General features: G+C 47.5%; 1 protein-coding gene across 2 annotated transcripts in view; it reads right to left on the reverse strand.

Moving 5' to 3' along the window:
• Positions 1-27,516, reverse strand: part of spon1b (spondin 1b) — a 186,086-nt gene that overhangs the window by 25,284 nt on the left and 133,286 nt on the right. For both annotated transcript variants that reach the window (XM_056281273.1, XM_056281272.1), the window contains exons 8-11: positions 18,444-18,645; positions 13,836-13,976; positions 12,054-12,129; positions 4,699-4,881 (exon numbers count right to left, since the gene is read on the reverse strand). In XM_056281273.1, the coding sequence (XP_056137248.1) occupies positions 4,699-4,881; positions 12,054-12,129; positions 13,836-13,976; positions 18,444-18,645 (602 nt within the window). The remainder of the gene's footprint in view (positions 1-4,698; positions 4,882-12,053; positions 12,130-13,835; positions 13,977-18,443; positions 18,646-27,516) is intronic.

Below are 27,516 nucleotides of genomic sequence, written 5' to 3' on the forward strand. Positions count from 1 at the left end.
CATCTGTGACAGCCTAATTGGCTTACATGCCTTCACAGGCTGCGACACTGTCAGTGCATTCGCTGGTCGAGGGAAGCTGAATGCCCTGAAGATAGTGAGAAAGCACACTTCCTGCCAAGAGACTTTTAGTCAACTGGGACAGACATGGAATGTGAGTGATGAGCTGTTCCAGAAAATTGAGCAGTTCACCTGTCAGATGTATGTTGCTAATAGCAGCACTGCTGAGGTGAACAAACTGCGTTACCAGCTCTTCTGCACCAAAAGGGGAGAGGTTGAGTCCAGCCAGCTGCCACCATGTAGAGACTGTCTCTTTATGCATGTTCAACGAGCCAACTATCAGGCAGCAATATGGAAGTGCTGTCTGCAGGCTAACCCTGTGGTGCCAAGCCCTACTGAGTATGGATGGACAGACGAAGTCAAGCTGGCCATTTACTGGATGCGCTCCCCACCTGCACCAGATGTGGTCTTGGAAATGCTAACATGCAAGTGTGTGCATTCATGCAAAATGCCAAGCTGCATGTGCCTGTCAAATGGACTTCCATGCACAGACATGTGCAGGTTACAGACCTGCAGTAACCAAAAACAGCAGGATGGTCCAGAACTGGACTTTGAACTTGGGGAGTCAGATGATGAGAGAAACGAGCAGTTTGATGAATGACAGTGTGATGATTCTGATGGTATTACTGTGGTAGTAGTCTATTGATGCACAGGATGTTGATTCTGGACTTGGTTATCCAGAGCTTGATAACAATAATGTAACCATATTCACATATACCCATTACCCTACCCATTACCATTACATATACCCACTAATGATATGGGATTACATGTATCATTGACTAAGTATATGTAAATGTCAATGTTGTTTAAAATATTAAAATAGTTCATTACCTCACTATGGTATTCCTTTTTATCATGTATTTTGATTGTGTATTTAAACAAATGTATAGAGACCAGTTTGTGACCTAACTGGCTTTGGTCTAGTTCTCATTTAAGGCTCACAATCACCTCACACAATGAAATAGTATGGGTATATTATACATTTCCTGAATCTTTACAGTCCTGTGAGTATTCCAGTTTTTGTGTTTTGTGTCCCTGATATTCCTAGATGCCACAGGGCTAAAAGAAAGTATATAGTTTAGGCGAAAATTGCAGAAAGATGTGTGTTATTGACGGGTTGAAGAGCTCAAGTGACCTCTATATTTGTGAGAAATATCCACAACAGGGCTTGAATGAAAGCTAAGAAGGTCCCCTTTAAAATGATACCAAAGACAATATTATAGAACATTGAAAAATGTCCTGACCATGAGGCTAAACCAGGATATGCACCAGCGTCTAAAATGCAATTTAGTTTAGCGGGTGGTTAACTTCATGAGCTGATAACTGTGATACGGCTGCCACTCAGGAATGGTTATCATACCAAAATATCATCTACAGACATGGATCCTTTCAAAAATTATAAGTAAGTTTTGCCACCTTGAGTGTACCGAAATATCGTCTGGCCCATGGACTAGTACCTTGGAAGTATCCTCGAAGAAACGTGCAGTCTAAAATCGGATATCACCAACAGACTGAAAGCTGTCCACACTGCCTTTGGCCGACTTTCTCACCGTGTTTTCTATGATTGTGATCTCAAGACATCAACCAAAATCATGATTTACCGTGCAGTGGTTCTTTCAATCCTCCTGTGAAGCCTGAACCCTACAAGTACCAAATCCATAAACTAGAACGCTTCCACCAGCAAAAACTGAGAAGTATTCTGGGAACTTCCTGGCAAGAACGGGTCACCAACAATCAAGTTCTCGAAAGAGCCGATCTCCTTTCCATCGAGACGACAATTGAACATCACCAGCTACGGTGGCTTGGCCACATCCAGAGGATGCCAAACGGCAGACTCCTGAAACAAATTCTATACTCGGAACTGACTGAAGGTCAAAGAAAAAGAGGAGCTCCCAAAAAACGCTACAAGGACTGTATCAAGGGAATGCTGATCACTTTCAACATCGACCCTAAGAACTGGGAAAAAGTAGTGGAAAATTGAAAACACTGGAGAGCTGCCTGCCTGACTGGTTCCATCAAGGTTGAAACTGACAAACGCATGCATGCGGAAGAAAAGCGCCGCCGCCGAAAAATCCGCCAAGAACAGAGAGCTGCAGGAACAGGTCCACCCCGTACTATCCCCTGTCCACGCTGTTCCAGTCTCTTCTATTCTCACCTTGGACTGTCAAGCCATCTCCATTTCAAGCACACACCTTAATCTCGGACACAAGAGACACCAACAATGACTGTCTATCTATACTGTATCTTTACTGTCTATTTATACTGTATCTATACTGTAACTTTACTGTTCATCTAGACTGTCTTATCTATACTGTATCTTTACTGTATCGATGTTGTTTATCAATACTGTCTATCTATACTGTCTACCTATACTGTTTATCAATACTGTCTATCTATACTGTCTATCCATGCTGTTTATCAATACTGTCTATCTATACTGTTTATCAATACTGTCTATCTATACTGTATCAATACTATATATCTATACTGTATCTATACTGTTTATCTATAATATATTTATACTGTCTCGCTATACTGTAGCTATACTGTATATATCATCCACCCCTCTGTCTGTGTTATGTTTATCTGTCGTCTTGTTTCACCCCATTTATTGTACAGCGACTTTGAGTATTAGAAAAGCGCTACATAAGTTTAATTTATTATATTATTATTATTATTATTATTATTATTACTGTCACTGTCGAATAAAGCCCAAAAATAATCTTTAAAAAAAAAGATACAAATACATGTTTCAAATAGTGTTAATGGAAAATGCTGCCCATCTCTGTATATGTGTAGTGTAGTGTGTTTTTGTAGTGTTTGTGTAGTATGGTGTGTAGTGTGTTAGTGTAGTGTGTTTGTGTAGCGTGTAGTGTGACGTAGTGCGTTTGTGTAGTGTGGGGGGCAGCGGGCCTGGAAAGAAGACTTCTTTTTGACAATGACAGAAAGAAGAAAAATGACTGTGTGTGTGTGTGTCAGAGCGAGGGAGATATCATAGAGAGAGAGACAGAAAAACAGAGTGAAGGAAGGAGAGAGAGATAGCCAGATAGAGGCAGAGAGGAGGACAATAAAAAACAATTTAGATGAAACCCATCTGCCTTCAGTTTTTGCTCATTTGTTGTGAATTCCACTTCCCTGCAGTGCCTCATCAATAAAATGATTTAAACAAACTATTTTGGATTTATTCCTTTGAGTCAAAGGTAAACACAATGCTTCAATCCTTCCCTGAAGCATCTTCACAGAAAGATCTGGAAGATGGACAGCCACTTTGCAGGAAGCAGCTGGTCTTCATGTAGCATCATGACGGGGTACAGGTCATTTCAGCACCCATTCAACACTGGGCACTCAAGGGTGATGTGGGAGTCACCTTAAAAAAATCCCCAATTACTACTGAGAAAAAGTCCCGCTCATCTGGCGGATCACTACAGGCTTTCAGCTCCGGTGTCAGCAGGCAGGCTGGAGGGGGGGTTTACCTGCATCCCACCATGCAGACACTGAACAGGACTGCATATCACAGGATCTTACAGGCCATTGCTTCCACTTATGGGATGGCCTTTCTGTCACCTAACCACTGTACTGACACTTGTCGTTTTGCAAGCAGCTCAAGCAAATGGTAATATGAGTAGAGACTAAGATCATGCTGCGATGCTTCACTCCACAACACTAATTCTGGTGTAAAGATGAGTGCAAGGAGACACTTCTACATCAAATCGTACCATTACAGGATGAAATATGGATGAGGTGGAAGCTTTGTATCGACACTGAGGCTTCCGTTAGTTCCAGCCAACTAGGACTGTCATTGTACATCCTCTCCCTGGATGACAAAAAAAAAAACAACCTTCATTTTCGATTTTCTTATGATGTTCTGGGTTCAGCCTCTCTCGCTAACAGCAGATGAAGGTCATTATGCATGAAACACTGCAGAATAGAACACATACACACTCCGTTTCTCTATGCCTCTGTAAGGACCCGCTTTTGATGGCTAAATACAGGGGTGGCACGGTGGCGCAGTGGTTAGCACGGTCGCCTCACAGCAAGAAGGTCCTGGGTTCAAGCCCTGGGGTAGTCCAACCTTGGTGGGTCATCCTCTGTGTGGAGTTTGCATGTTCTCCCCGTGTTTGCGTGGGTTTCCTCAGGGGGCTCCGGTTTCCTCCCACAGTCCAAAGACATGTAGGTCAGGTGACTCGGCCATACTAAACTGTCCCTAGGTATGAATATGTGTGTATGTGTGTGTGTGTCGGCGGCCCTGTGATGGACTGGCGGCCTGTCCAGGGTGTCTACCCGCCCAATGACTGCTGAGATAGGCTCCAGCATCCCCGCGACCCTGAGAGCAGGATAAGCGGTGCAGATAATAGATGGATGGATGGATGGATGGATGGATGGATGGAGGGCTAAATTCAGCTATCTATTTATGTACAACCTGAGTAAGAAAGTCTCTTTTACAATACTTTTAAGGTCAAAAGGCCTTCGTTTAGTTTTTGGTATGAAGTATCAAAACCCAAGGCTACAGCAAGTCTCCTGATAAAGTAGCTCAAATATACTTGGCAAGTATACAACTATAGTCAGACACTGTGTGTGTGTGTGTGTGTGTGTGTGTGTGTGTGTGTGTGTGTGTGTGTGTGTGTGTGGTCTGCTTACCCTCCAGACTGCATCCTGGGCCCATGCAGGCCTGGAAGTCCTGAGTGTGAAGACAGGGCACTGTGAGGTCCAACTGGGCCTTCAGCATCCTTTGCCTCATCCTACGGCCTTTATCACAGGTGGCACTGCTACAGGCCGACCAGGGGGACCAACCCGAGTAGATACATGTCTCTGGTGTGTCGTCTAAGACAGGAAAAGGGAGGAAGTTGTATTTAGAAAGAACGTATGTGTGTAGTTTTATGGCAAGATGTCGCAGGGATAAAGAAGGTTTTGTGTGTGTGTGTGTAGGCACACACAGGGTGTTGTGATGCATCTAGTGCAGCAGTGTGTAGTTGGAGGGAAGGTGCATGTGTTCTTCCAACCCGCTTGTGTCCCTCCTGCCCTTAGCTTGCTGCCGCTGGCTAGCCTTTGTGGCGAACAGGGAAGCATCCTAGCGTGTAAGCCTTCCCTTGCCAGTACATAGCCTCTCCTTCACCAAGACTCCTGCCAGGCCTCCCCGTGGCCACACATGGTAACTGGGGTCTTGCGGCCCCAGGCTAACTTGGCAGGGGATCTCGGAGCAGCAGTGGGCCCCAGAGATATGGTGTGCAGGCCCACCCTGGTGGACACGCCCTGGCACCTATAAACCACTGCCCCACTGCCTTGTGGGTGAGTCTGGAAGACATAAGGCTAAGGGAGCTTACCCCAACAGAAAAGCAAGCTGTGGCGGCATGCTTCGAGGCGGTTTCCGAAAAACTGGATTTCCGGCAGCCCCCTGCAGTTGTGTGGAGGTGCCGGTTGTCTAGGGATCCCCCTTGCCATTGGAACCATCTCCTCTACAATCAAGTCATGTGGCGTTGGGAGAAGCGCACCCCCCATGCCACTTTAAAAACCATCTCTGCGCAGGTATCTTCTGCTATCTGAGTCCCCGACCTCACAAAGTCTGGCGGCGATGGAGTATCCAATGACGGGAGCAGGTCTGAATGAGCTGGGAGCTCTTAGTTGGAACTCTGCACGCCAGCGGCACAGGGCAACGGTCGTTAGCAGCTGGGATTGAGTGGCAGCTGGTTCCGGCAGAACCCTGTGCGTCTGAGCAGCCCTATTTAGGGACCGCACTGCTCACCCCTTTCGGGGAACGGCCTAGAAAAGGTGGCCCAAAAATTGCCCACTCAACACTGCGCCTGGGCAGGAAACCGCACCTGCCGGGCCATTCCACTATGCGGTCGAAAAACAAACATTATACCACTAAGATTTGCAGCATGGAACATAAGAACACTCCTGGACGTCAGCCATGGTACGGACAGACCTCAACGCAGAACAGCACTTATTGCTAGCGAGCTGAGGCGCTATTGTGTGGATGTGGCGGCACTCAGTGAGACCAGGCTCCTTGAAGAGGGCTCGCTCAATGAAGTAGGAGAGGGCTATACCTTCTTTTGGAAAGGATAGCCCCTAGGAGGTCAACACATCCATGGAGTTGGTTTTGCAATTAAGAACAGTCTCTTACCCAAACTCGAAGAAATACCAGTGGGCATTAATGAGCGGCTTATGACTCTCCATATACCCCTTGCAAAATGTCGATACATCACCTTGATAAGTGCCTATGCTCCGACTTTACCATCTCATGATGAAGAGAAAGATCGCTTCTACCAGGCACTCGATGATATACTCATCAACATCCCAAGGAGCGACAAAGTCACTTTGCTTGGTGATTTTAATGCCCGAGTTGGGAAGAATATGCAAAATTGGAATGGAGTGATTGCCGCCCACGGCATTGGAAAAGTCAACCCCAATGGCATAAGACTTCTTAGTCTGTGCTCGGAACATGACCTCACCATCACAAACACCATTTTCCAACAAAAGAACAAATACAAGGCATCCTGGATGCATCCCAGATCCAAACACTGGCACCTGCTTGATTATGCTATCGTGAGGCGGGTTGATCTTAAAGACGTGCTCCTTACAAGAGCTATGCGAGGAGCAGACTGCTGGACAGACCACCGTATTATCCTGACAAAAGTCAGAGTACATGTCTGACCCTTGAGATGCCAATCTGGGCCAAAAAAGAAACCACTCCACTGCGCCAGACTATCCAACAGCGACACCCGAAACACCTTCTGTCGTTCTCTAGCCGACAACTTAGTTGACATTGAACAGCTGATCAACTCAGAGTCTGGGATGGATGAAAAGTGGACCTCTCTGAGCACCACCCTCTTTGACAATGCAGCCCAATCCATTGGCTTCAAAACCAAGAAACATCAGGACTGGTTTGATGACAATGCTGGAACGATCTCCACCCTCCTGAACAACATGCATAAGGCACACAGAGCTGCCCTCAGCAACCCACTATCCCAACCTCTCAAGAAAAAATGGCAAGACCTCTGCTCTGAGACCCAAGCAACTCTGCGGAAACTGCAAAATGAGTGGTGGATTTTGAAAGCCAACGAAATCCAGGCTCATGCAGACAGGAACGACATGCATGGTTTCTATGATGCAGTTAAGGCCATCTATGGCCCCAGAAACTGCTCCCTGACACCCGTTAGGTCTGCTGATGGAACAACTCTCATCAAGGATCAGGCCCTGTTAGTGGAGCGGTGGGCCGAGCATTTTAACACCCTGCTCAACCAGCCCACCCCAGTGGACTCAACTGTACTGGCAGAACTCCCTCAACAGCCTACCTTGCAAGACCTAGACCTCCCACCATCTTTTAAAGAAATCCTACATGCAGTCAAGACCCTGAAAAACAACAAAACCCCTGGACCTGATAATATTCCAGCTGAAATCCTCAAGGAAGGAGGCTACCTCTGTACGAGGACACTGTATCTCTATATCCTTGAGGTGTGGAGTTGCGAGTGTGTCCCCCAACAGTGGAAAGATGCCAACATTGTGGCCATTTATAAAAACAAAGGAGACAAATCCATCTGCTCCAACAGTAGGGGTATTTCACTGCTGGCCATTGCAGGAAAGGTTCTAGCCAAGATCATGCTCCGCAGACTAACACTCGCAATAGCCGAACAGGTCATACCAGAGTCACAATGCGGCTTCCGAAAGGATAGAGGGACCATTGACATGATCTTTGTGACACGCCAGCTCCAGGAGAAATGCAGAGAACAGCACAAGGATCTATACATAGCATTCATAGACCTCTCAAAGGCATTTGATACAGTTAACCGGGCCCTGCTGTGGCAAGTCCTGAAGAAATTTGGGTGTCCACCCAAGTTTCTTACCATTCTTGGACAGTTTCACTCAGGAATGATGGCCCGAATGGTAGTGGGGAACCGCAGTTCTGAACCCTTTGGTGTGCAGACTGGAGTCAGACAAGGCTGTGTGCTAGCCCCAGTCCTGTTCAATATCTTCTTAGTCTCTGTTACAACACTGTTACGAAGGAGGCTGGAGAAGCAGGCTGGAGTTACCATTGACTTCAGGCTTGATGGTAACCTATTCAACATCAGGAGGTTTCAGGCAACCACCAAGTTGACCTCTGAGACCATTATTGAGCTACAGTATGCCGACGATTGTGCCCTGGTAGCTCACACACCAGAAGCTCTACAAAACACTCTGTCGGCAGTTGTAACTGCATACAGGAGAATGGGACTGATTATTAACACCCAAAAGACAGAGGTAATCTGTCAGTTGACTGCCGGCCTCCCAAACCACCAAACAACCTTCACAGCAGAAGGGAAACAACTGGCCACTGTTCCTGCCTTCAAATATCTGGGAAGTAGCTATCCGACACCTGCAAAATAGACGATGAGATTCAGCACCGCCTCAAACAAGCCTCAACATCTTTTGGCCGTCTAAGGAGAAGGGTTTTCCAAAACAGCAATCTCAATCTCCACACTAAAGTGCTTGTTTACAGAGCAGTTTGCATCTCCACACTACTCTATGGATGTGAGGCATGGACCATCTACAGCCACCATCTCAGAAGCCTGGAGGCCTTCCATGTAAAATGTCTCCAAAGGATCCTTGGCATTACTTGGGAGGACAGAGTGCCACACACAGAGGTGTTGGAGCGGGCAGGCAGCTGCAGCATGGAGTCTACCCTAAAACACCATCAACTCAGGTGGCTTGGGCATGTTATTCGCATGCCCAGCGAACGACTCCCACGACAAGTCCTCTACGGCCAACTACGCCTTGGTCAACGCACTGCTGGTGGGCAGAAGAAGCGGTTCAAAGACCAAATGAAGACCACACTAAAAAGATGTCAGATCAACCTCTCTTCTTTGGAGGAACTTGCTTTCTGCCGCACAACCTGGCGCTCTCACATCTCAGAGGGAGTGAAGTACTTGGAAAACCAGCGCACACAACACCGTGTAGCAAAGCGTGCAAAGAGGCATGCTCGCAAAGCTACCCCTACCCCCTCCGGCACCACTTTTACATGCCCGGTCTGCAACCGCAACTGTGCATCCAGGATCGGACTATTCAGCCACCAAAGGACCCACAAATAGAAGAAGATGGTCATCATCGGGCACGATGGACAACCAGCAAGCAAGCAAGCAAGTGTGTGTGTGTGTGTGTGTGTGTGTGTGTGTGTTACTGCAGGTAACAAGGCCAGGGAGACTGACCTAAGTATGTAGTTGACCCTTTGTCTCTGAGGTGACATCTTAGAAAGAGGAGGAGAGTATGGATGGTAATTGAGAGAGAGAGAGAGAGAGGGCAAAGAAGAAAGACAGAAACGGAAATTCAAGCACTGTCAGACCTCACAGACTTGCCTGAGAGGACCCACTTGACTGATTGGAATGTCATCTGAGAGAGACAGAGAGGAGGTAAAGAAGAGATGAAGACAACAAGAGAAAGACAGATGAAAGAAAGGAGGAAAGGCTGCTTGATGCATGAGTGGGATGCAGTGAGGTAAAAGGCAGGCCAAGTGGACCAGCCTCAACAACGTCACCTCAATGAGGGATGGGAGGAGAATGAAAGAGAGGGAGATGAGGGGAGCGTGACAGAAGGATGAGGAGAGAATGAGAGGAGGATGAGGCCAGAATGAGAGAGAGGAGGGTGAGGGGAGAAAGAGGAGGATGAGGGGAGGATGAGAGAGGAGAATGGGTGAGGAGAATGAGAGAGAGGAGGATGAGGGGTGAATGAGAGAGGGAGATGGAAGTGGGTACAGTAGAGGAAAGGGGAGGAGGGGGAACATAGCCAGTGTCTTATGACTGAGTGAAGGGGACATTCATTAGGAGGTGTGAGGTCCTTATTAACAGTTCTGCAGTATGAGCAGAATCCTGCACCATACCAGGCTTCTTAATGACAGGCACACAGGACAGCATGGGCTGTCATGCGCCAGTCTACTCAGTTTAGGTGGTCTGTTGGTGGTGGGGTTGCCTAGAAGTTAGAGTAACTGTCCAGTAACTCTAAGGACACTGATTCAATTCCTGGCACAACCAACATGTCAACAAAACCACATATCCTTATATAAGAAACTGAAGCCCTGGCTGCCTTGGCTTACTACTGGTAATGTGGGGCATTTGCTCATCTAACAGAACGAGGTGTCAAAAGGTCAGGTTCTAAAACGAAAACTGATATTGTTCTCTAGACTAAGAGCCAATTAATAATGTGGTTAAATTAATAAATGTTGGTCCTGTGTAGCTCTGTCAGTAGAGTACCTGGCTAGAACGACCGGGATTTCACTCCTACCTAAAATGACCACGGTTTTTAAACTCGAAATTCTCTAAAGATAAATACCCAATTGAGATATTAATGCATTGCATATGTTAGTATGTCTGTTAGGAAATGACTGACACCAAAATTAAAATTTTCACAACTTTAATACTATTTTTCAAACAATATAAAATCATCGTTGTCCAACGCTTGTAAATACTGCAACACCTCGGTGGTACTCATGGTGCGTCTGAAATGGCGGCTGTAACCAGACATGTTGGAAATAATCAAAGATCAAATTTAGACTATTTCTCTTCACTGGAGAACGCTAGTGTGTTTCTAGGACAGTGCAATGAACTTCACGAAGCATGTGTGTGACTAACACACGTCTTGCATAGTGACACGATGCGCACATTACATGCAGTCATTTTGACGGCTCATGGTCGTTTTAGGTAGATTTTATCGAAGCTTTTTTTTGTGCAATTGATCTAAAACTCATTTTAATGCAATTATATGCAATTTTAGGAGCATTCAGGGAGTAGCAGGTCTGTATCTTTCCCCCCCCCCACAAAGTTATTAAAGTTTGAAAATCCAAAACCGTCGTTCTAGTGCAGCATATGCCTTGAGCATGGCACTAACATAGCCAAGGTTAGGGGTTTGATTTCTGCTGGGACTACCCAAACTGTAATGTGATGTTGTCATTTCCATGTAAAGTGCTTTGTTTCACAGGACTGGAGAAGAAATGCAGTCATTCAATACCATAATGCCCTTTGAAAGCCATTCTACAGGCTCACTGTGCTGCAGGTTGTCTAGTCTGAAAGGAGGGCCTGGATAGGGCCACGGTCCACCGCAGAGCCCAAACACACAGTCACACACATACTATTCATACTAATATTATTTAGTTCTCAATTCAACTGCCTGATTTTCTATGGGAGAAAACCACGTTCAAGAAGAACTCACCCACACAAACATGAGAGAACACCAAAGCTCCACATGCTTGACTGAGACGGGACCCCGGACCTTCTTGCTACCAGGAAACCACTAAGCTACTGCACCATTGAATGTTATGCGTGTCATGCATGTTTTGTATCACACACACATTGACATGGTGAATGTAGGTAAATCATAAAAGAGGTACTAAGCTGTATTCTACACCTAGACAGACGCCTGACATCGAGCCCTGTTTGCAGGAGTAACGGGTGTGTGATGAGAGAGCAATACAGCTCTATCTGTTTCCACCATCATGTAATTATCTTCATCATGCTGTTGTGGGAAGGTATTTGATTTGCACAATTACAAAGCCTGGGGTCTGGGATTTTTTCATCCAGCCAGCAAATCCATCATCACCCTCATCACACTATTATTACAAAGGTATGTGAGTAATGGTGTGTGAAAGGAGTTTGGATAGTCAGTGGGTTTGACAGGCTCAGTTGATCAGTGGAATGCAGCAGCCTTGTGATTAGCATGCTCAGCGGGCATGGATGCCCATTCACACCCTTCTGCATCAGGCAGGGTCAGGTAGGAGATGGGAATATTCTTTTGTGTCAAAACGATTACAAAAATTGTGTTGTTTTGCTTTTCAAGTGAAAGGTTGATGGTGGCTTGGTGGCCTTAGAGGTTGTAATTTTTAGGGGAGGCCGTGGGAGGAGAAGTGCACAGCTTTGCTGGTGTTGAAGAACTTCACATTTTGAACACAGCATCAATTTGTGGCTCTTGTGTTACTTTATTTGGGTTTTGTGTGTGTGTGTGTGTGTGTGTGTGTGTGTGTGTGTGTGTGATACCTTTCTCCTGCTCCTCCTGTCCAATGTCCGCTACAATGTCATCCACTGTGTCTGGTACCACGTTACACTGCTCCCCCTGGCAACACACACACACACACACACACACACACACACACACACACACACACACACACACACACACACACACACACACAGCTGCTACTAATGATAGTCTTATTATTGATAAGCCTATCAGTTATTTGTTTTGATGAATCAATTTACTGTTTACTATATAAAATGTCAAAAATACTGACAAAATCTCATCACATGATGTTTTAAAACCGTCTACTAAGTCTGCCCAGCAGTCAGAAGCCCCTCAGAATATTCATTTTATCATGGGGCAAAATGGAGGAAGGCAAGCAAATCTCAGCATCTGTGAAGCGGTAGACAGTAAATCAGGTATTTTTGCTTGAGGGATGACTCAAACAAATTGTGATCTGCTGATTAATCCATTATTCAACTAACCACTTCAGTACTGCAGACACACATAACATATATATACACAAGTATAAATAGAAATACTTACAGTATATAATTCACTCTCCCACACACACACACACAGACACACACAAGTTGATGTTGTGATGTAACTGCCATGGTGTTAGCAGTTGTATTTTACATATTTTATGAATGCAAATTGTTCATTTGTAAATAAAAGTGCTCCTTACAGACACTGCACTGCAGCCATATAGTACAATGTTGTCTTTTCATATGTCTTTTTTTCTGCTCTAAGAGGGCTGAAGCTACAATCCTGAATATCTATATATGCAAACACATGCACTTTTTGATACTTTCTACAGGACAATTTACAAATAATGAACAGTTTTGTGGTTACTGGTGTTACAGGTTACTGTCAGTGAGACTTCAGCAGGAAAATCCAGAGTTTTGTGTTTTTACCACTGCAGCCAAATGCAGAAGAGTGAGGCAGGTAGCAGCGTTTGATGAGTGAGAGATGGATGAAGAAGCAGCGTTGTTGTGGCTACCAAACTGATATGACAGACTAAGCTCTTTACCCACAAATACTACAATATCAATAAATAAAACTCTGGTTCAATCATTTGTTTGGCAATTGGGAAGCTGCTGAAACCACCGTACTGTAGTCGCCATGGCAACCCTTCCATCACAAATCCATCTGTGAGATGCAGAGATGCCAAACACCTATGCAGTTACCAGTATCACCATACTATATGATCCATCCATCCATCATCCGAATTGCCTATCCTGCTATCAGGGTTGCGGGGATGCTGGAGCCTATCCCAGCAGTCATTGGGCGGCAGGCGGGGAGACACCCTGGACAGGCTGCTAGGCCATCGCACAGGGCCGACATACACACACATACATGCACACACACATTCATACCTAGAGGCAATTTAGTACGGCTGATTCACCTGACTTACATGTCTTTGGACTGTGGGAGGAAACCGAAGCCCCTGGAGGAAACCCACACAGACACGTGGAGAACATGCAAACTCCACACAGAGGACGACTTGGGATGACCCCCAAGGTTGGACTACCCTGGGGCTCGAACCCAGAAACTTATTGCTGTGAGGCGACCACGCTAACCACAGCGCCAACGTGCTGACATATTATATTATATTTTATTATTATATTACATTATCACCATAGGTGTCAATAAATTAGACAAAAACTACATTCTTAAAAAATAGTGCTTTATAAGTTATTTAATCTTGCAATTTGTCATCCTCTTTACTCAAGACAATATATACACACACATCACCGAACATGCAGTACACACACACACACACACACACAACACAGTACCTTCCTAGCTATGCGCTCCACCACCAGCCTGGCCAATGGGGTGATGGCCCCTCCCTCAGGGTCATAGAAGGGACTCTGGGGGTGATCCAAACTGGTCAATGGCCGGATCCTCTCTTGAGGGATGGTGGGTTTGTTGGGGGACTAAAAGAGTCAACATAGAAAAGAGGAAAGTAAGCAAATCAAAATCCTATTTAAGATTTGATCTAGAAAACCTGGAGCAGCCAGTTAATTGTATCATCATTCTAGAATTTCATTGTTTCAACTATTCATTAAATAGAATGTATTAACAATCAGAATCAGAAACACTTTGTCATTTCATTTCACATATTTGCGCACATGAAATGAAATGGAACATTGTTTCCCCCAGCCCACAGCAGTGCAACACAAAGACAAAAACACATATCCAAAAACTACAAGAATTACAAGAACGCATATATCCAAACTAACACATATATCTACAATAATTTTTTTTTTTTTTTAAATCACTGTCCAGAACAGACGCCAGCCAGGATGACTGTCGGAACTGCTGGTCTGCATGAGCTAGCAGTTAGCTTAGCCTGCCCTGCTTCCGCGTCCTGTCAGACTGCCCTCGGTGTTACCTCTTTGGGCACAGCTCCAGGCAGAGCCGTGGTCCCTGGGCCCACAGGACACAGCAGACCATGCTCTCCCAGCTGATCCAGCGCCAGCTCTCCCAGCCATCAAACGAAGACACACTTAGACACAGATGTGGACAAAGACACTGCATGGATGGTACTAGGTGAGGTTGCAGCAACATTAATTTGCACTGCCATCTTCCCACACCGGAGGTGAAAGTGTAATAGTCTTAACAGTGGTCTGTGCAGATATATCCTTCTTTTAAGGGTAATTTAAAAAGAATGAAAAAATGTTATGCACACAACATGCTTTAAATGTGTACAGGTCATGAACAGAAAAGACACGACTGCACTATCAACTCCAAAAGAAAAGTAAAGGCTATGCAGTGAGCATGGGCAGGGTGCTTGGTGTCAGATGAGGTGTAGGGTATTAACCATGGTTATGAAGGGACAAGTCCAAACTGCCTGGGATACATGTACGAGAGGAGTAACCAGAATTAAAAAGCCAACATTTAGGGCATGGGAAGGATATTTCAGAACAAGAACAGTAATATGATACCATGATTTGCACTGGGTGACACGCGTCATGTATCATTAGGATGCTGAAAAGCGAACAAAAAAATGACCAAACAATAATTGTTTTTTAGGAAGGAGCAATGCAGCAAAAGTGATTCTTTGTAACACACAAAGACAAGGAGAACTAGTACTACAGTAGCATCTTTATTAGCTCCCCTCATGTCCTATAGCTAGCCAGATGAGGCAGGTATGTGGGGCTGTATGGGGGCGGGCAGGGAGATAGTGTATGTGGTGCCCAGCTGTTTGTCTCTCGAGCCATCTGCCGCACAGCTTTGTGTCTGCTTGATCTCAGCACACATCACTCATCGACCGTGTGATATATCTAATAAGAAGTTTATGGCGTCAGATGCAGGTGGGCTTCAGTGCATGTGTGCTTGCATAACGTTTCCTCATATTGTTACACAAGATAAAAATAAACCCACTCTACAGGGGACTGAAACAAACAAGTGATATCTGCTGAGTCTTCCCTTTGTTCTTTCCATTTCATTTTAGTTTTGCTGTTTTGGGTTCTCACACCAGCTTTTGGATTAACACATTCAGAAGTGCTGAATGAGACAAAAAGAAGACACATCTGTTTACAACTGTTGCACTTGGCGACAAACCAAAGCTTTGCTTATATTGCAGAATACTGCATTGTTATGATACTGTCTGATGTCTGATACTTTTGTTGCGATGTTGCTGTGCTTTTGACATGAGTAATAACACAAAGGCTCTCTGGTGCTGAGCAGAAGGTGCAATGGCATGTGTCTACCTATGGGTGGCAGTCACCTAACGTCTTTCCTATAGTGCATGCAAACCCTGTTCTTGTTGGGCAACAATGGTTTGAAAAGTTAAATGTTTTCAGGGTAAGAAACACTTTGCTGAACTAAAAACAAAACGAAAAAAACAAACAAACAAACAAATAAGCGAACAAAAGACAAACAAATTCCTGAACTGAAAAACGTTCTACATATTATGACGGGTTGTTTCAATGACTCAGGGACACAAATGGTTGAATGTAATAACAAGTACTCAGTGACACTCCAATATTAATTTCTAAATATGTGCACAGCCAAGAAAATTATATTTAAATGTAAGGTGCAGTCCAAGAGTCCTTCCAGTCCAGCCTGTAAAGAGCAAGCTAAAGAGGACTACTACTACTACTACTACTACTACTACTACTACTTTCGGCTGCTCCCATTAGGGCTTGCCACAGCAGAGCATCCGTTTCCATTTCTTCCTGTCCTCTGCATCTTCCTCTGTCACACCAGCCACCAGCATGTCCTCCCTCACCACATCCATAAACCTCCTGTTTGGCCTTCCTCGTTTCCTCTTCCCTGGCAGCTCCATATTCAGCATCCTTCTCCCAATATACCCAGCATCTCTCCTCCACACATGTCCAAACCATCTTGATCTTGCCTCTCTTGCTTTGTCTCCAAACCGTCCAACCTGAGCTGTCTGTCCCTCTAATATACTCGCTCCTAATCCTGTCCTTCTTCATCAGTCCCAATGAAAATCTTGAAAGAGAATGAAAGAGCAAGATAAAAAGGACTAAACTGGTGAAACACTAGTTTCTATTTGGGCTGAAGGCAGTGGCCCTGCTAGAGACTGCAACAGTCAGTTTCAGAAACTATCTGGTCAATAAGATACTGAGCAGCATTATAGAGGATGACATTTTAATTGGAGTTTCCCTAGGTGTATTCTTTGAATTACAATTCACAAATGCAGAGAACACAAGATGATGTGCAGTGGGTGTCCATGTCTTTATAATTTTGTAAGGGTCGGTGCAGCAGCATAACGAGTCAGCGCCGGACCCCAATGCAAAATAGTCAAAGCGGGCCCCGGCCCGCCTATCACAATCAGATGCAACACAACAGCATGTCAGTAGCAAATGAAAGAAGTGGAAGCACACGGCTTTAAAATGACCAGCAACAATTAAATGCACTGCACAGTCAATGCCCAAATGAACTGATTACTAGGAGACCACCATGCTGCAGAAGGGGAGTCATGACAGCAGGGCCAAGATCGTCATAGCCTACTCAACATCTACTTAATAAAATCTGGTGTCGGAGCTCCATAACAGATCAAAACACAATTGGTGACGGCACACCCGCACATAATTCATGTCTGCACATAGGCCTTATAAACACAAAACACAACTGTGTAGGTTGTTTAATAGTCAGGGGCATCTGGGTAGCATGGCGGTCTATTCTGTTGCCTACCAACATGGGATTGCCGGGTCGAATCCCCGTGTTACCTCCAGCTTGGTCGGGCATCCCTACAGACACAATTGGCCGTGTCTGTGGGTGGGAAGTCGGATGTGGGTATTTGTCCTGGTCGCTACACTAGTGCCTCCTCTGGTCGGTCGGGGCGCCCCCCGAATCAGCAGAGAGGGGGTGGAGCAGCAACCGAGACGGCTCAAAAAAAGAGCGGGGTAATTGGTCAGATACAATTGGAAAGAAAAAGGGAGAAAATTGAGGAAAAAAAAGTTCTACTTACACCATCGGCATACTTCAGTCTTTTTTTGCCGTATGAAGTCGTCTATTCTACTGCGTAGTACACATGTCTATATTTACGCGTGGGCACACCTTTCACATTTTGAACATACAGTATACACAGATTCAGTGCTGGAGATATTTGATACAATCGTGTTGAGTTGAGATAAAGAGGCTCAGTGTGTACTAAACTGTTACAGGCCCCACGCAGCTGCATATGTTTCACCGCTGGGTCCATGAGTTGGGTACATTACATATGAGCCAGGGTTATCTCGTACTGCATATTGTACATCAGGCCAGTCATTGTAGCAAGAGGAATAATGAAAAAAAAATGTTAAAAAAAAATAATAAAAAAATCCACCTTCAAAAAATGAGGGGCACCATGTTAAAGGAATGCTTTTTTATATTGGAAGGGTTTTCGAACGGTATTTCCGGCCTTTTCTCTGAAGGCCAGGCCACGTGCTTACCCGTAAAGCTGTAAGCTATAAATAAAGACCTGCTGTCTTGAATCAGCTGGTGAATGTTAAACAACATCTTTCAATTCGAAGACGGAGAGAAATAAACGGCATTTATGACAGCGTAGACGGGAGGGATTTAAATTTGTTGAGTATGGACAAATAGAGATGCTCCTTAGCACTGTCAGTCAGCTAATAACCAAGGCACCTAACCTCAATGTACACATAGTAACATCCAAGGTACATTTACTGTGTCATGTGCTCTTCATGACAGCTTTTGGTGCCTATCTATCAAATCATGAGATTTATCTTTTGTAAGTAAACTCATTTAGAACTGCTCCACATCTGCTAGTGTACTGGGATGCATCAATACATCTGCATTCTCTTGGCCTCTATATACACTGGTCATATCTTAACGTCACATCCTGGGAACCAGACCTTCACCCTGAACACACACGTCTATCGGTGATGATTCAGCATACCACAGTCGACCTACGTCAGCAGCTATACCTCATATGTGACTCCACTGTCGGTGCCTGCATCCCAGGGCACGAGCTCCTTCTCCAACATCTGGACCCAGCCACATTCCTTGGTGCAGAGATCCTCTCCAGACAACCCCACGTTCCAGTCCGGGCTGGGTCCCAGCATAGTAAGGAAGGACATCAGGTGATGGGTACGGTCCACTGAGAACTCTGCCGACGGAGCTGCTCGCCTGGTGATGAGGGTAGGGAGAAACCAAAAGCAGCCATACAGAGACACAGAGAAGAACCAAGATGACTGACATTGATGAACAGTTCTTAAGAAAGTTCTAATGACATTCCCACTTTGGGTAAATCCATTCATACACAGTGGCAACTGACAGTAGGGAGAGAAGAAAGACAGGACATGCAACCACAATCTTGTATTGGATTATACTGTAAACCTTATTATTTATTTTGTTGGCCTCAGCATCCACTGACCACCAAGTACCAAGAGATCCACTATGATACATCTGACTTCATTTCAGAGGAATGCATTTCAGGTAAAACATAGTCGTCATCCGTCACACAATTTTATTTCCGTTCCATTTCCATCTTTATAACTTGAAATGGTCTCCACTAAAGAAGTGACCTCTGTCCCGCTGCAGCTGATTGACTGGTTTGCAAGAAAAATTATATAACTCACATTTCTTTGACGTACTAGATCTGAGGATGTATAAGAGAGTTATAAGACCACTTGGTGTCTCTGATAAAGCTATTTTTGGCATTTTAGCAAAAAAAAAAAACCCCTTTATTTACCAAGGGTAGTATGCTGAGCATGTGTGGTCTTTGTCAGCAGTGCCCTGCTGCACATTCACACTTGGAGCTGCTCACTACAACCACAGTCTTCCCTGGTGGCCACTGAGCAGCTCCACTGGAGCAGATGGTTGGGGGTTAAGTGCTTTGCTCAGGGGCACATCAGCCCTGGGTACTGAGGTGGGGAAGAGTGCTGTTCATTCACTCCCCCCACCCACATTTTCCTGCCAGTCGGGGGATCAAAATGACAACCTTCCGGTCACAAGACCGCTTCTTTAACCTTTAGGTCACGGCTGCCTCAAAGATACATAAAACACATTCTGTAATTTCCCAGACCCTGGGGAAGATGGCAGTGCAAATTCACGTTTGCGGCAGCCTCACCCAGTACCGTCCATGTCTTTGTCCATGTCTGTCTTCGTTTGATGGCTGGGAGAGCTGGCGCTGGATCTGCTGGGAGAGCTTGATCTACTACATCCTGTGGGCGCAGGGACCATGGTCCTGCCTGGAGCTGTGCCCGAAGAGGTAACGCCGAGGGCAGTCTGACAGGACACGGAAGCAGGGCAGGCTAAGCTAACTGCTAGCCAATGCAGACCAGCAGTTCTGATAACACCAAGGGCAGTCTGGCGGCGGCCTTGCCTAGCTTTGACTGTGTTATTAGTGTCATCGTGTGGAGTGAAGGGAGGTGTGTCGAAGGTGTCTGGCTGAGAGACCTAGCATTGGATCGGCTGGGGGAGCCTGGCCTGCTGCATCCTGTGGGCCCAAGAATCACGGCCCTGACTAGAGCTGCGCCCGAAGAGGAAACACCAAGGGCAGTTTGACAGGATGCGGAAGCGGGGTAGGCTAAGCTAACTGCTAGCCCATGCAGACCGGCAGTTCCGACAGTCATCCTGGCTGGCGTTCGTTCTCCTGGACAGTGATTTGTTTTTGTTGCTTAGTTTAGATATATGTGTTAGTTTGGATAAATGTTTTAGTTTGGATTTACAAACCCCAATTCCAATGAAGTTGGGACATTGTGTAAAACGTAAATAAAACAGAATACAATGATTGGCAAATCCTTTTCGACCTATATTCAATTGAATACACTATAAAGACAAGATATTTAATGTTAAAACTGATAAACTTCATTGTTTTTTTTGCCAATATTCACTCATTTTGAATTGGATGCCTGCAACACGTTCCAAAAAAGCTGTGACAGGGGCATGTTTACCACTGTGTTACATCACCTTTCCTTTTAACAATTCTCAATAAGCGTTTGGGAACTGAGGACACTAATTGTTGAAGCTTTGTAGGTGGACTTCTTTCCCATTCTTGCTTGATGTACGACTTCAGTTGCTCAACAGTCCGGGGTCTCCTTTGCCGTATTTTGCGCTTCATAATGCGCCACACATTTTCAATGGGAGACAGGTCTGGACTGCAGGCAGGCCAGTCTAGTACCCGCACTTTTATTATGAAGCCACACTGTTGTAACACGTGCAGAATGTGGCTTGGCATTGTCTTGCTGAAATAAGCAGGGACGTCCCTGAAAAAGACGTCGCTTGGATGGCAGCATATGTTGCTCCACAACCTGTATGTACCTTTCAGCATTAATGGTGCCTTCACAGATGTGCAAGTTACCCATGATGCCATGGGCACTAACAACCCTCATACCATCACAGATGCTGGCTTTTGAACTTTGCGCTGATAACAATCTGGATAGTCCTTTTCCTCTTTAGCTCAGAGGACACGACGTCCATGATTTCCAAAAACAATTTGAAATGTGGACTCGTCAGACCACAGCACACTTTTCCACTTTGCGTCAGTCCATCTCAGATGAGCTCGGGCCCAGAGAAACCGGCGGCGTTTCTGGGTGTTGTTGATATATGGCTTTCGGTTTGCATGGTAGAGATTTAACTTGAACTCGTAGATGTAGCGACGAACTGTGTTAACTGACAATTGTTTTCCCAAGTGTTCCTGATGTCGGTTTTTAATGCAGTGCCGCCTGAGGGATCGAAGGTCACGGGCATTCAGTGTTGGTTTTCGGCCTTGCAGCTTACGTGCAGAGATTTCTCCGGATTCTCTGAATCTTTGTTCTTAAACTGTTAGACTATTTGCTCACGCAGTTGTTCACAAAGTGGTGAACCTCGCCCCATCCTTGCTTGTGAACGACTTAGCCTTTCGGGGATGCTCCTTTTATACCCAATCATGACACTCACCTGTTTCCAATTAACCTGCTCACCTGTGGAATGTTCCAAACAGGTGTTTTTTGAGCATTCCTCAACTTTCCCAGTCTTTTGTTGCCCCTGTCCCAGCTTTTTTGGAACGTGTTACAGGCATCATATTCAAAATGAGTGAATATTTGCAAAAAACAATAAAGTTTATCAGTTTGAACATTAAATATCTTGTCTTTGTAGTGTATTCAGTTGAATATTGTTACGGCTCGCCCACCCTGCGCCGGGCCCGCCCACCCCGCGCCGGCAGCCAATCAGCTCGTCAGGGCCGGGCTTAGCCGTCAGGGCTGGGCTTAAGTTTGGTGGCCTCCCACGTGCCCGTTGTCAGTTCGTGTTGTAACCTCTTCGCAGTAGCGGCTACTCTTCCCTCACGGTCCTTTTCTCTCCGAACTCACCCCAGCCCTTGGTTTATGCTTTCCCTTGCAAAGTTTCCCCGTGGAAGTATCCTGCCGTGTTCCCGTTTTGGATTACCCATGAGTTTTTCCCCTTGGACTTTCCATTTTTCTTGTTGCTCATTGCCTTCCTGTGTTTGCCTATTTGTATGCGTAAGGAATAAAGCACGCCAGTTTTCGGCTAAACCCATCTCTGTTTGGTGTCGTGCGCTTGGGGTCTTCCACAAACCCTAACAATACGAACTGACCATGACAACCCAAGCCGACACAGAGAGCATACCGGCCAGTCCGCTTCGAGCGGCTCTCATCGGACAGCTCTAACTGACTAACTTCCACACTCAGGCCTCCGCCGCGGTGAGAGATCTTCAGACTCCGGTCCAGCCCCTCCAGGCCTGTGTGGGTAACCTAACAAGCCAGCAGGCGGCGTTGGCGAGCCAACAAGCAGAGATCCTGCGGCAGCTGCAAACAATCACGGCGGCTCTCACCATCCAGCCGCCGGGCCAGCCTGCCCCTGGAGTCGTGGGTAACCCGCCTCCTGGGCCCGCTGCCCCGGTTAACCCTGTGGGGCTCAATCCAGTTCCCCGGGAGCCCTGCCTCTCCAGCCCACGACCATTTGATGGCGACTTTGAGACCTGTGCCACGTTCATCATGCAGTGTGAGCTGGTCTTCCTGCACCAACCCAGCATGTTCACGTCTGATGCTGCCTGGGTCGCTTACGTGACCAACCTGCTCACAGGCCGAGCAGCTCAGTGGGCCACTGCTTCCTGGTCCATGAAGGCCAGTTTCTGCCTCACCTACGACGCCTTTGAGGCGGAACTACGGAAGGTTTTCCACCATCCAGTCGGTGGCCAGGACCCTGGTGCTCGGCTGAGCAGTATCCAGCAGGGCAGTGGCAGTGTCACAGACTACTCGGTGGAGTTCAGGCTGGCCGCAGCTGAGAGCGGCTGGAACAACCAGTCACTTCGGGTCACCTTCCGGAGGAGTCTCAGCAAGGCTGTCAAGGACCAGCTAGCCACCCGGGAGGAGCCCACCTCCCTCGAGGACCTGATCAAGCTCACCATCCGCATCGACGGACGCCTCCGGGAGAGGAGGCGCCAGCGAGCCCTGCGTGGATCCCCGTCCATTCCCCAGTCGTCCAGCACTCCTAACAGGACCCCTACTCCTGCTCACCCCACTTTCCCTGTGGCCGTTTCTCCCCCCGCGCCCCAGACCACGACGGGGGAGGAACCCATGCTGCTGGGGCGCACGCACCTTAGTCCGGCCGAACGGGAGGCCCGGTTCAAGGCGGATCAATGCCTCTACTGTGCCCAGAAGGGACATCTGATCAGCGGCTGGCCCCCTCGGCCAAAAGACTAGGCTCACTGGGGCCCCGGGAGATCCTAGTGAGCCGCCTTTCCTGTTCCCGCCGTCCATCATGGAGTGGAGCTCCTCCTGTCATGCCCAATGTCTCCAGGCTGCTCCCGCCCCATCCCCCCGACGTGCCCCTAGTGCCCCGCCTCCCGACCTCTCCTCTGTTCCCCCTGAGTACCATGGGTTAGGTGAGGTTTTGAGCAAGACCCGGGCCGAATCTCTTCCTCCTCATCGGCCTTATGACTGTGCTATCGACCTCCACTCTGGGGCACCCCTTCCCAGCAGTCGTCTGTACAGTCTGACCATCCCCGAGAAGGCTGCGATGGACGAGTTTCATTCGGCCCTCGTCCTCCCAGGTGGCAGCAGGATTCTTTTTCATGAAGAAGAAGGACGGGGGCCTCCGACCCTGCATTGACTATCGCCAACTCAATGAGATAACTGTCAAAAACAAGTACACCCTTCCTCTCATGAGTTCCACCCTTGAGCCCCTCACTCAGGCTACAGTCTTCACTAAGCTGGACCTCCGGTGTGCCTATCATCTGGTCCGGATCCGGAAGGGGGATGAGTGGAAGACAGCCTTTAAGACGCCCCGGGGTCATTATGAGTACCTGGTCATGCCGTTCGGCCTCACCAACGCCCCGGCGATATTCCAGGCTCTCATGAATGACATTCTCTGCGACATGCTCGACGAGTTTGTGGTGGTCTACCTCGATGATATCCTCATCTTCTCCAGGACCCTCGAGGAACATGTCCAGCATGTCCGCCAGGTATTCGAACGTCTCCTCCGGAACCGGCTCTTCGTCAAGGCAGAGAAGTGCCGGTTCAATTCCCCTTCCGTTGACTACCTGGGCTTCGTCGTCGAGAGGGGACAGACCCGGGCCGACCCCCGCAAGATCCAGGCTGTGGTGGACTGGCCCGATCCCACATCACGGAAGGAATTACAGAGCTTCCTCGGGTTTGTGAACTTCTATCGGAGGTTCATCCGGAACTACAGCCGCGTGGCAGAAGCTCTCACCAGGCTGACCTCCCCCTCCCAGCCGTTCATCTGGTCCCCGGCTGCCCGCTCTGCGTTCCAGTCCCTCAAGGAGAGGTTCACCAGCAACCCGGTCCTGCTCCACCCCGACCCCAAGAGGCAGTTCATCGTAGAGGTGGACGCTTCGGACACCGGGTTGGGGGCTGTCCTCTCCCAGTAGTCAGCGTCTGACCAGAAGGTCCACCCATGCGCCTTCTTCTCTCGCCGGTTCCTCCCCGCTAAGGAGAACTACGATGTCGGGAACCGGGAGCTGCTGGCAGTGGTGGCTGCTCTGGAGGAGTGGCACCATTGGCTGGAGGGGGCGGAACAGCCGTTCACCATCTGGACTGATCATAAGAACTTGACGTTCATCCAGGCAACCAAGCGCCTCAATGGTCGGCAGGCACGGTGGGCCAGCTTCCTCAGTCGGTTTGACTTCACGCTGACTTATCGCCCCGGGTCCTGCAACACGAAGGCAGACTCCCTGTCCCGACAACACCCGAGGAGGGAGCCAGCTACAGAGGAGCCGACTCCCATCCTTCCTGAGGCCAGGGTGGTTGGCGTGGTTACCTGGGGCATCAAGACCGTGGTCAGGCAGGCGTTGCGCTCCCATCCCGCCCCGAGCCACGTCCCGCCACGCCGCCTATTCGTCCCGGACACAGTCCGGCCCCGGGTTCTCCAGTGGGGCCATGCCAGTGAGTTTGCTTGCCACCCGGGTGTCCACCGCACCTTCACCTTTCTGGCTCAGCGTTTCTGGTGGCCCACCATGAGGATCGACGTCAGGGACTTCGTAAGGGTCTGCCCCGTCTGTGCTCACAGCAAGGCCTCTCACCAGGCACCCACGGGTCTGCTGCAGTCCCTCCCAACTCCAAGCCGGCCCTGGTCCCATGTGGCGTTGGATTTTGTCTCCGGACTGCCTTCCTCCCAGGGTAACACTGTGATCCTGACAGTGGTGGACCGCTTCAGTAAGGGAGTGCACCTGGTGGCCCTCCCCAGACTACCATCGGCTTCTGAGACAGCGGACCTCCTGACGAGCCATTTGTTCCATCTCCACGGCCTTCCCCTGGACATCGTCTCGGACCGAGGGCCCCAGTTCGTCTCCCAGGTATGGCGGGCCTTTTGTAAGGGGTTGGGTGCCTCTGTTAGTCTCTCCTCTGGCTATCACCCACAGACTAACGGACAGACGGAGAGGATGAACCAGAGCGTGGAGTCTGCCCTCCGGTGCATGGCAGCCAAGAAGCCCAGCTCCTGGAGCCGGTTCCTCCCCTGGGTCGAGTATGCCATCAACTCCCTGGTCAGCTCTGCCACCGGCCTCTCACCTTTTGAGGTGTCCCTGGGTTACCAGCCGCCTCTCTTTGCTGCGCAGGAGTCGGAAGTGGCAGTTCTCTTCGTGCAGGCCCATCTGAACCGTTGTCATCGCGTCTGGGAGGTGACCAGAGCTGCTCTGCTCCGGGCAGCTGAGCGCGCCAGTCGGGGAGCCAACCGACGCCGGTCCACGGCGCCTACGTACCAACCAGGCCAAAGGGTGTGGCTGTCCTCGAAGGATCTCCCACTTCAATCCACCACGAAGAAGCTGAACCCCCGGTTTGTCGGGCCCTTTGAGATCAGGAAGGTTCTCAGTCCCGCGGCGGTGAGTCTGAAGTTTCCGGCTTCCTTGAAGACCCACCCCGTGTTTCATGTGTCGCGGGTTAAGCCTGTCTCCCACAGTCCTCTGATGCCTCCGGCCCCGACGCCGCCTCCCCCTGAGATCATGGATGGGCACCCCCAGTGGAAGGTCCGCCGGCTGCTGGACGTCTGGCGCCGAGGACGGGGGTTCCAGTATTTGGTGGACTGGGAGGGCTACGGTCCGGAGGAACGTAGCTGGGTCTCCCGCCAGCTCATCCTGCACCCTGGGCTGCTCACTGAGTTCCATCATTCCCATCCCGACAAGCCGGGAAAGTCGCCTGGTGGCTCCCGTGGAGGGGGGGTACTGTTACGGCTTGCCCACCCTGCACCGTGGCCCGCCCAACCCGCGCCGGCAGCCAATCAGCTCGTCAGGGCCGGGCTTAGCCGTCAGGGCTGGGCTTAAGTTTGGTGGCCTCCCACGCGCCCGTTGTCAGTTCGTGTTGTAACCTCCTCGCAGTAGCGGCTACTCTTCCCTCACGGTCCTTTTCTCTCCGAACTCACCCCAGCCCTTGGTTTATGCTTTCCCTTGCAAAGTTTCCCCGTGGAAGTATCCTGCCGTGTTCCTGTTTTGGATTACCCGTGAGTTTTTCCCCTTGGACTTTCCGTTTTTCTTGTTGCTCATTGCCTTCCTGTGTTTGACTATTTGTACGCGTAAGGAATAAAGTACGCCAGTTTTTGGTTTTGTGTTAGTTTAGATATATGTACGTATGTGTTAGTTTGGATATATGTGTTAGTTTAGATATATGTTAGTTTGGATATATGTGTTAGTTTAGATATATGTTAGCTTGGATATATGTGGTAGTTTGGCTATACGTGTTAGTTTAGATATATGTTAGTTTGGATATAGTATGTGTTAGTTTGGATATATGTGTTTGTTTGGATGTATGTGTTAGTTTAGATATATGTTAGTTTGGATATGTGTGTTAGTTTGGATATATGTGTTAGTTTAGATATATGTGTTAGTTTGGATATATGTGTTAGTTTAGATATATGTGTTAGTTTGGATATACATGTTACTTTGGATATATGTGTTAGTTTAGATATATGTTAGTTTGGATATAGTATGTGTTAGTTTGGATATATGTGTTTGTTTGGATGTATGTGTTAGTTTAGATATATGTTAGTTTGGATATGTGTGTTAGTTTGGATATATGTGTTAGTTTGGATATATGTGTTTGTTTGGATGTATGTGTTAGTTTAGATATATGTTAGTTTGGATATGTGTGTTAGTTTGGATATATATGTTAGTTTAGATATATGTGTTAGTTTGGATGTGTGTTATTTTGGATGTGTGTGTTAGTTTAGATATATGTGTTAGCTTGGATGAATGTGTTAGTTAAGATATACGTGTTAGTTTGGATATATGTTACTTTGGATATATGTGTTAGTTTGGATATACCTATGTGTTAGTTTGGATATGTGCCTTAGTTTGGATATATGTGTTAGTTTATATATGTTAGTTTGGATATATGTGTTAGTTTTCCTGGACTGCTCCGTTGGCATGTGGACACTTCTTGGCATCCTGTGCATCGTGTTCTTCATAAATTTTATGTCCATTTTAATTCTGTTATCCTCTTTCAATGTTGTATCATGTAAATTGCGTGAACACAACATCCACTGCACGCTGTCCGTCTTGGGAGAGAGATCCCTCCTCTGTTGCTCTCCCTGAGGTTTCTTCCTATT

Source organism: Lampris incognitus, chromosome 6 (assembly GCF_029633865.1).
Source record: "Lampris incognitus isolate fLamInc1 chromosome 6, fLamInc1.hap2, whole genome shotgun sequence".
NCBI classification, from domain to species: Eukaryota; Metazoa; Chordata; class Actinopteri; order Lampriformes; family Lampridae; genus Lampris; species Lampris incognitus.